The 10,648-nt window shown below is 33.8% G+C and overlaps 1 protein-coding gene across 1 annotated transcript in view; it reads right to left on the bottom strand.

The window, feature by feature from the left end:
- Positions 1-349: 349 nt before the first annotated feature.
- LOC123320763 (meteorin-like protein) overlaps positions 350-10,648 on the bottom strand; it is a 57,417-nt gene continuing 47,118 nt past the window's right edge. Inside the window, exons 2-5 of the mRNA XM_044908176.1 lie at positions 8,812-9,066; positions 6,427-6,566; positions 5,514-5,570; positions 350-1,585 (exon numbers count right to left, since the gene is read on the bottom strand). Of these exons, the coding sequence (XP_044764111.1) occupies positions 1,239-1,585; positions 5,514-5,570; positions 6,427-6,566; positions 8,812-9,066 (799 nt within the window). The 3' untranslated portion in view covers positions 350-1,238. The remainder of the gene's footprint in view (positions 1,586-5,513; positions 5,571-6,426; positions 6,567-8,811; positions 9,067-10,648) is intronic.

The raw sequence follows: 10,648 nt of genomic DNA, 5'->3' as shown, positions 1-10,648 counted from the left end.
ACTGAATATATATGTCACAAAGGTTTCCCAATATTCTTCGTGTTCGAACCCTCCAACAATCGTATTAATAATGGGATGAAATAGAGAAAAAATAATAAGCAATTTCAATAAACTGTCTCAATTTTTTTACACTTTTTTCATCCTAAATCGCTCGATACAATAATTTTTTCAAGTGACTCGATGCAACTAGTCAGATAGATTTAGATGTACTTCTGTAAAAAAGTCTCATGTTTGAAAACACCCTGTATTGATATTGTACCCCTACTCTTGTTTTCTGTATGCACAGTCTGAATTTGTTCATTGAAATATGAGTTGAAATACTGATAATGAATGAAATAAAACGCTCTTATATCATTTCAAAAGTTTTATAATATAAATTTGCAAACAATTCTCACTTTAAATATATCTATTTATCACAGCATCTTTAATTATATAATAATATGTATGGCTTTCAAGTACTCAGAAATTATTCATTGCATTATAATATCCCTAAAAATAATAATCACAAAATGATTCAAACTCTTTTCAAAACAGAAAAGAATAATGAAACAACAATAATATAAAAGGTGTATTTTTTTAAATTATGCACTAATCCAAGGATCTGGATTTAGTGTTCAAGTGTGATTGAGATCTATTCCAAGAATATCCACTTAAATACAAAAGTGTTTTTATGTTTGGGATTTTTCATTTGGCACCTTGAATTCTTCTCAATTTCAACAAAAAATTTTTGTAGTGATATTTTTGGATAACAATAAAAATCTGCTCTCTGTAACGTTAGAATAAGCATATAAGTGATTCTTTACAATAATTACAGTTCATATAATTTACAAACACAGCTTCAATATGAAGACAGACATGAATAATTAACGGAAAAGGGATATATATATTATCTTGTGATATATATTTCCGAAACAGTATTGCACATACTTCATTCCCTTTTTTCACTCTAATATACAAAATTACAAGTTAAGTAAATCATTTTTTCGTAATTACAACTTATGTACAGCAGGAATCACAGAAATCGTAGGTTTCACCTGTCCGAAAAAGTTTTTTTGCACGGGACAGGATAATTTATTTATGGTGCAGGAATCTAAGAAAACCTGATCCATTTTTGTAGAAGTGGATCCAAGTTGAATATGGATTTTATGCCTATTTAATTCGAAACATAGGCTTCAATCAATTGGGACTTCTCTCATATGGCATTGAAGTAAACGGGTTTTCTTCCATGGGATTCTAACCTAACTTCTCAGCACACAATGGGCTTTGCCTTCTTCGGACAGCGAACCAATCAGTTTGGCCCAATCCTCCAACCTTGGCGCGCACTGCAACCTCAAGTCGCCAAGTTTTCTTCGAGCCATGAAGACAAACTCGCCTACGCCATGTGACACTCCACAATGTTGTGCTACTGAGATGGTGATTTTCTTGTTCGTCTTGTCATACTCAGCTTCTGGTATCTCGTTCGTTTCGATATCGTCACTGAAGGTTTCATCGACGGTATTCCTGATGAGTTTCGTGATTTTGATGGACATCTGCGATAATTCCTCGGTGTGGTGTTGTTCTACGCCGTGAATTATCCCTCTGGTAACTGGAAAGAAAAAATCTTTTAGGTCACAAGCCTTTTTGGTACTATTGCCAACCTCATTCGAAATATGATTCCCACTCGATTATTTGTAATACTGCCAAGGTGTTTTGAAGATTTTCATCATGCGCGAAGTGATTTCATACATCATAAATGAAGCTAGAAAGTGTATCATTATAATTTTTATAATGATGATATAAATTCATGGAAATGTTGTAAAAGTTGTAAAAAAAAATCAAGCAATTATTCCTTGTCCAAAAATAGTGTCGGTTTTTCATCTCTTTTTGACCACTCCCTGCTCAGATACAGCTACCCAGGTGGCAATTTTCAATTTTTTTCTTACAAACCGGAAAGTTTTCTGAAATTGAGCGGACATTCATTAGGAGCGAGAAGGCAATAAAAAAATTTCCTCGTGTTTCCCTATAAATGCAATGGGTAGAAAAAGCCACGCCTAGAATTTGTTTCGCAATAAACTTATTTCTTTATCCATATTTTGTCATTGATGAAGAATCAATTTTTGATCGCTTGATTTATTTTGAAAAAATAATTTCTCTTGTATTTTTTCACTTAAAGTAACGTAAGTAGTAGTAAATAGTAAGTTTTCGAGAAAAAAATGATTTATTAACAGCGTAGCGTAGTTTTTCTAAGTTGGGAAGCCCAAGAGAGAAATTCGGGATTTATTTACTCGAGCTTGGAGCTTGTCAGATTAATATACAGGGAGAGAAATCTTGTCAGAATAGTAAAAAAAGGATCATTGTACATACTCAAATTAAGATATATGTGGTTAATTACATGTCAAATAGTATATATTCTCTTAATCTGGCAATTTAAGCGTAACGAACATGTGTGGGAGAGCGCCAAACTTGCGAAAAAAAAGTCACGTGTACATTCTCGGCCGCAGTGGCTTTTTTTTATTTTGAAGCTAATAATTCAAGAATAACGGAAAAAATATAATTTGACAGTTTCAGCGAGCCGAAACAATAAAAATTGGTCATAAAGGTCACAAAAATCAGTTTTTTTGAATTATCTCCTCTCCTGGGCAAATTGTTTTCGCATTTATTACAAAAGTTGTGGAGCATATCATTTTCCACTAATTTTGTCCGAAGCAATATATGGCGATGAATGTACATTAGACTCTAAAACGGTTAAGACTATGTAAAATTGCTTCAAATAAAAGTTGTATAGAATTTTATTATCTACAACTTTCATAATGAATACAGAAATGATTAGAGGTACAGGAAGGGATATTTAAAAAAATGCTTTGTTTTCATCTTCGAACTGTCAGATTGAGAAAACCCCCCTGATTAGTGTCAGATTAATGGGTGAACACGTCTGCAACACCGAGATTAACCATCTGTATGAAAATCTGACACGCTCGTGTATATGTACAAGTAACGATTTTTTTTGCAATCTCAAAGAACCGCTGAAACCTTGCGTCACGTCCGAATTGTCAGTCTCTTGAAGAGTAGCTTCCTTTGGGTTCAATAAACTTAAACATCCTTTAAAAACCTCCCACGCTTGAAAAAAAGTTTTTTTACCATTTTCAACTCTTCCGTACGGCCAGCCCCACCACGCAAACTGTCAGATTCACATGAATTTATTATCAGAGACACGGACATAAACAGAATATTAATCTGACACGCTCGAGCAGTGGCGGCTCGTGATCTAGTTCACTAGGGGGCTACTTTTAGAATAATAATAAAAATATGAAATTTTAAAACCAGTTTTCCGCAAAATTTGATACAATTTATAATTATTTTTAAAACATATTTGTTCTTATCTACTTGCTCGTTGTGCTTAATAATATTATTCCGGTAAGCTGAATCTAATTGAGCAGCGATATTGGTCGTAACCAGGAAAGCTAATTCTGTCGAACAATTTACATGCTTGGCAGATAGCTCATGCTTCTTAATTTTTTCATTAAGGTGCTTCAAGTCTCTAAATCCTGCCCTTGCCCATACGTTTTGTCACTTGTTATACACTTGTCCTGAGAATCGTCTTGTGTAAGAAATTTTATCTGCCTGGCTTAAATTTAAATCGGGAGTACGTCTACCCAGCAGTTTAATACGGCTTTTTTCCGTCAGCGAAAGCCTCGCGAAATCAGTTTTTAAAATATTTTGAACACTATTGTCCGCCATGATTTCAAAGCGTAAACAAATACGAACAAACGCTAGGTTGTCTATACGCTAGCGGGCAGCGGCTAGACTGAAGCCGATAGGGGCGACTTTTATCGTAGCCCTTTTACTCCTTAAAACGACCGACACGAAGAGTTGCGGCTGGAGCCGAATGACTGTCCGAATGCAAGAATTCGGGGCTACACGATTCATCGCCCATGCAGGGACGAACTGCTAGATTATGATTGAAATAAGTAAAACTGCAGGAGTCGCATGAAAGTTTTACATTAATAAATTATATAAATAACCTTGAAATGTGATATTTTCATTTAAAATCGTATGGGAAGGTAAATAACATAAAAGAATTGATTTCTTGTGATTTCTTGTATGGGGGGCTGTAGCCCTATAGCCCTCACAGACCAGCCGCCACTGCGCTCGAGTATGTACACCTGACGATTTTTTTTTACATCTTTGAGACCCTGCAAACGCTTTCCCCACCACTGAAAGTGCATACATTATGGAACCTTTTTTGCTTTCTACAATCTAATCTTCAAAATCCACAAGGTCTCCACGACGCTCGAGTAAATCCCGATTTAGCATCGTCGGCTTCCCAACTATTATCTCCTTCTCGCTACCATGGAATGTCTGCACAGTTTCTTTTCTGACAGTTTTCTGGTTTCTAAGAAAAAAATTTAAAATTGCTTTTCGGGCGCCATCTTCAGGGAGCTATATCTAAGCAGGGAAAATTATATGAAAGAGCCTCACTGTTTCACCATGTTTCCCGTTTCATGATCAACTAAAGTACATACAATTAATTTTAAAGCCTCTTTTAATCTTACGGAAAAGGGAACTGAAGGAAGCCCTAAAATTGAAGGCTAAATTCCGCCCAAGTTTTTACGTTTGCGGTATATATTTTTCTGGGTTGGTTACTGGGTTTGGTCCCACTCTTTTATAATGCTCACTAAAAAAAATATTGAATGTTGCTGGTTTTAAAGTAACCCTATTTCACTTGTTTTCTTTCAAGTCGACCTTATTATGTATCAGATTCACCGAAAAAAAGTGTAAATTCCGATCCGATGTTTAATTTCGAAAAGCTGCCTCCGGTCATTCAGCTCCACCTAACAACCAGTGCCGAATAACGAAGAAAATGTGGCGTCACTCGTCTGTTAATATAATTTTGTGTTCTAATAAACTAATAACTGCAAATCGAGGGCGTTGTCCATACCTACTCGATAGGAACGTGCTGATCAAGCGTTGAATCTAGTAGGCACGTGTTATTCAACCAGTTTCTGCGATACGATCGGTAGATTATTCTGCATAAAGTGGATCCGCAGCTTCCATTTTATGTGTACATCATTAGTGTATGGAGATTCTCTCGAATGCTCTCTTCAAATATTTATGTTGTTGTTGCCTTATAACGATAATTTCTTGATTACCTTTTGTGGAGCTGGACAGTTACCGAAGGCATCTTCTAGGATTTTGGAATGAGAATATTGAGAATTGAGACCTCTTATAACAGGCTGTGATCGATTTCTGGTAGCGAGACGTTTATTCTACAATATCAAACATACTTTTTAGACTGTTTTTGTAACATTTACTAGTAGAGATATATTAATTTCATCTGGAATTCCAATTTTGATAAAAGGTATTTCGATAGTATACGATTTTAAAAGATACGGCAGACTTTGTGTTGCCAGAACCAAATCAATTTCTTCAAGTGGGAATCATATTTTCAAAATTTTGGGATTGGGGATTGGACATTCTGAGTTCAGATTTCAACTGAACATGATGTTAATATGTTCTATATTTTTAAAACTCACCTAAATCACTTGTACAGAATGCATGCGCTAATTCTTCTGCTGTACATGGTCGACATTCTGAAATAAAAAAAAAAGATTTAGAATTCTGATGCCCTTTGAATGAACAATTCGAATTTCAAATTAAAACTTTAAGTAACACCTAGTATATCTTGAATACGAAGCATTTGCAGTCTCATATTTATTTTATAGGTCTTTTTTTCTTGAAATTGTACAAGAAATCTCTCCAGTAGGATAGAACTTTTATTTTCATGTATTCGAATAATGGATATTTACAAAACACTTTATGGTAATCCAAAAACACTATTTTCTCAGTTTCCAACAAAATTAAGCAAAGAAACGAAATTTTGCTTATTAACAGAATGTGTGTTACATTTCTACTTCTCCCAATAGATCAAATTTATACCTATAAAGAAGTTATTTTTCCATAAAGTTATTACTTTATGATTGTATGTTGTCGCTTTCTCTGTTCACTTTTTTTTCTGCGAAACCCTCAGAGGCTGAGTTGGAGTCATACTCACTCGTATTTGTTGCACAAATTGCTTTCACTAGGATATTTATATTCAATTCACCGTGAGAATTGCTTCAGATTGAATGATAGTCCGAAAGGTACTCATTTGAACAGTGCAGGAAACTAATTTAGATCGGAGATTCTGATTTAGATTGGATCGCTGAACGAATGAATGCAAAGTAAGTCGTGAAAAAGAATTTCTGTTTACGACATTCATCTCACGCTTCACTGAAGATGAAAAACTTTTTACTTCCAGTAAAATAAAAATAAAAGTTTTTTCATGAATTTTCAGCTCATTCTTGAGTATTATCTAAATGGTGAGAGGCATCAGGCGTCCATTCCATTCTTTTAAAACATTCAGTAATTTTTTCAGATTTTGTAATGAGCGTATTGATATCAACTCACCTTCATTAGGATCGTATGCATGTATTCCTCTAGGAAGTGGTTGAAGGTCATATTCTATATCTGCCACAACTTTCGACACGCCATCATTCTCCATTGCTTCAACAAAGATTGCAGCTTGGCCGTTTTTACTATTGAAACACCTGGAATAAAAAAAAATTCATAATTTCATTCGAAATTGATCATCCCTATTTTTCAGGTTGCATACAGATGAAATAACCGATATTATAAATCAATGAATTGGAAAAACAGCTCTCTGCATTTTTCAAACTGAGGAAATTTGAACACTCAACCATTTACACGATAGGTGTAATTTCCTTGAATGTATAGTAAGAACATAAAGATTAGTGAAATCACATGGGAAAAAGAATATGTATTTTTATTGAAGTGGAATGTTAAATGTTACAATAAAGTTATTCGGAATTATCCCTCTTGGTCGTGATTGGAAAAAGAATATTTTCCCTCGACAAATCTTTGTCAAATTTCAATGGTTATAAATGAAAAGAAATTTATAACAGCTTCGTTAACAAGAGGAGCATTGTCTTGCTAACGTGGCAACAAATTGCCAGGTACAGATATTCTCACCCATATATATTTTTCTCATTGTTTATTTCGTCAAGTAAGGATTCATTTCAGAATGGTTCGAGGTCAAAGATCGCAGACTGAAAACGACTCTAATCATGGGTATTTGTTGTGAAACTTTCACCGTAAATAATACTCAGCAATTTACGTAGCTATCTAGATGTGAAAAGAATTGACGCAAGATGCAAACAAACGATTTTTGTTATTTCAGTTGATTCCGAACTCCTATTGGCAATTTTAGCCGTATAAATCTTCAGAAATGGGGAATATTCCTCAATTTGAATTATCGCAGCATATGCAAGTTTAAACTGAATAATTATGAGTTTCATTCATGAATTTTTCACGGCACGGCGGAAACTATTCAAAATCATTCTTCAAATATGAGATTTTAAACTTTAAATCGCTTCGTTTCTACTTTACGATTTGGCAACAGCGCCTACTTGAAAATAATAAGAACAATGGCTTGTTTATAAAATAACAGCTGTTGATTTACAGCCAGCATAAGGCGCGTATACACTGCCGCGCCTCGACAGCAACCGGCCATAAAAATCCCATAGAATTTTACGACCTTCCTCGTTCGTCGCAGACTTCATAGACAGCCATCTTTGTCTATCTCATCAAGATAGTGTATTTGTTTTCCTTTATTATCAACGCACATTTCAGTCGATGTTGCCATATTGTGCAATAGAATCGAAACGCTTTAAATTTGGAATACCCGATTTTATTTTTCATTTTTGAGTACTTAAAATTTGTTTTTTTGGGAAACGGTTGAAATGGATATTTCAATATGTGACGTCTCAAAGATATTTCATAAACAATATATCATATTCGGCAGAAGGAGTATTCCCTATTCAGAAGAACTTTTATTTCTGTTTTTAGCCTTATATTTATAATAGCATATAAAAATTTATTTTCCTGATATCTACACATTTAACGTTTTAACACATGGTCATATCGAAAAGAAAAGTCTGACTTTACATCAGGACATTCTTCTTCATTTTTCCCCGAAAGTTCCCCTATACAGAGGTAGAACTATTTAGAGGGGGACTTCAGGGATATCGAAAACCGTTAGAAATACAGGGTAGCTTAAATTACGAAAAAGTTGCGTTATTCAAGGATGAGTGGGTGGGTGTAAACAGTTCCCAAATATCTGATGGTTCCTGAGATATCTCGAAAAAACTGAAAATGAAGATTATCATTTTTTCTTCATAACTCTTTTGTTTTTGGAGATAACTACACGAAATTTGGTGTGTAGTCATAATCCTATATGAAGATTATACTGGTGTACTACTTTTTTGTAATTTAAGTCACCCTTTATTTTTAACGGTTTTCGATATTCCTTTAGTCAGCATCTAAATAGTTCTAACCCTGTATAATTGTAATTCACATGCATGAATATTTTTAATCCGAGATCTAAGTACGTGATTGAAGAAGAGGACCTGGAAACGAAACTTCAACCCTCAAAATTGCATAGATCACAACAATTTTTTGTATGTTCAAACTAAAATAAAAAATAAAGTCATATACAAGGCCTTGATTTCACGCATGTGAAGAATAGAGGGAGAAACTATAACTTGAGAAAATAGGGACAGAAACAAACGTTTTATTTTTGCTGCCTTTCACTTACGAAATAATTCGATAAAATCCGCATTTATTTCATTTCAACACATCGAACCAATTTATTGCATAATGAGGACAGTCGCCGCAACATTATCCCACGATTATCACGCAAGTTTCCCAGTGATGAAAAAAACACACGAGCACAGGTAATCTTCTCCTGTAGAAAAATCACGACTTTGAACTTACCGAATGGTTTTCGTGCTTCCATCGTTGTGCGAATATAATTTCAACAGAGACCTGGGTCCTTCCAGAAACAATCTTGCCGCTGGCTTTTTCCCATCTTCGCGCACCTTGACGCACGCTCGGAAGTCTCTATCTTGGCCAGGAAGGCGTAGGAGCACCCGAAGAGCTCCCCTGGGATACAACCACGTTATTCTTCCTGTCCGACATCTGAGATAGACTGGTGTAACGCCCCGTTCTGTAGTTACTGTTGAGAGTCCACTGTAAAAAAAAATCAGTTGTGAGACGCCTGTGGATATTCATATTCATATTCATATTGATGTAGAACATGTCTTCAATTAATAGATTCTTGATAATTATTCATATTCACTGTTTATATTCTCTAATTAGTATCAAACGAAGTAAAGGAAGAAATGAAAATCAGATACATAATCACTTGATCAAATACTAAACCGGAAAATAATGATGATATAAGATGGCCAAAAAATCAAAAAATGGTTTCAATAATTTTCTATCACTATACAGTGTGTTTTAATGAAAAACTAACCAAGGACTCTTCGGCAGAAGAAATAAAAGTTTGGAAAACTAACAAGACAGAAGATAAAGTTCTTTCTCTTCCGCAACCAATTTCAATCAACAAAATTTTTTGCCAATAGGAATAGATCATTTTTGGATTAATTAACTGAAGAAAGAATTGTCATCCGGTAATTTCAAAATTTAATGAATTAACGTTTCTATGTATTGAAATTAATGTCAAATTAAAACTATAACAGATTTTAATGAAAAAACAATATTAAGTTTAGAAAGAAAAATGTCTAACCAAAATCCTGATGATCAGGAACAACTAAGAAAGCGCCAAGAAAAACCAAATTTATCTTTTTTGTTAATGACCGTTCAGAAAAAATGAAAAGAATAGGTTCCAAATTTAACATAAGAACTGTTTTTAAAAGACAAAATGATTTAAGATCTATACTAACAAAAACTAAACCTTTGAATGAAAAAAAATCGTATTTACAACATTCCCTGTATTTGTTTTAATACTTATACCTACATGTGAAAAGTCTAGACCTCTAGAAATAAGAAAACACGAAAATAAAAATAATATTGAAAATTGAGAAATTAATAGAACACAGATCGCAGATCATGTTTGTTCTAATACAAACCACATGATGGATTGGAATAACACTAAAATTTCAATGACAGAACCGGATCATTATAAACGAAAGATTAAAGAGTCCACGTGTATTTTGTTGTATCAAAATAATAATTTGGCCAATTGTTCAATAGGAATATATCATATTTGGATCAATTCACTGAAGAAAGAACTGTCCTCCGGTAATTTAAAATTAAATGAATCAAAGTTTCTATGTATTGACAATTAATGTGAAATAAAAGCTATAATTCAAAAGATTTTCAGAAATTTACCTTCGTCTGATGAAGGAGTCTGATATAGACCCCAAACCGTTACTATACACATAATTATAATTTGAAAGTCCTTTTTTTCAGTACATTGTCAGACAAAAATTTTTGCTACTTGATTTGCTCCTGACAAATTAGTGCAAGAATTTACGCAGGAGTAAATCGGTGATTTCAATTTTTCAATTGATTTCGTTTCAGAGATTGGCAGTGAAAACAATAAAAATTTTCAGAAAATGCAGAATCCCAGATTGAATTTCAATCGATATCCAAATTTTTTTTTTCAATATTATCTTGCCCATGAAAAAACTTTATCGGCGCCTATGAACCTCGATGAACCCCTATCCTCATAACATGAATATTTTTGTTATTCTTTGTTATCTCACATTATTCTGTTTCTGCATTCAATTTGATTCAATTGTCATTT

Source organism: Coccinella septempunctata, chromosome 1 (genome assembly GCF_907165205.1).
Source record: "Coccinella septempunctata chromosome 1, icCocSept1.1, whole genome shotgun sequence".
NCBI classification, from domain to species: domain Eukaryota; kingdom Metazoa; phylum Arthropoda; class Insecta; order Coleoptera; family Coccinellidae; genus Coccinella; species Coccinella septempunctata.
Note: the sequence above shows the minus strand (reverse complement) of the source record. Positions and strands in the feature narration are given on the sequence as shown.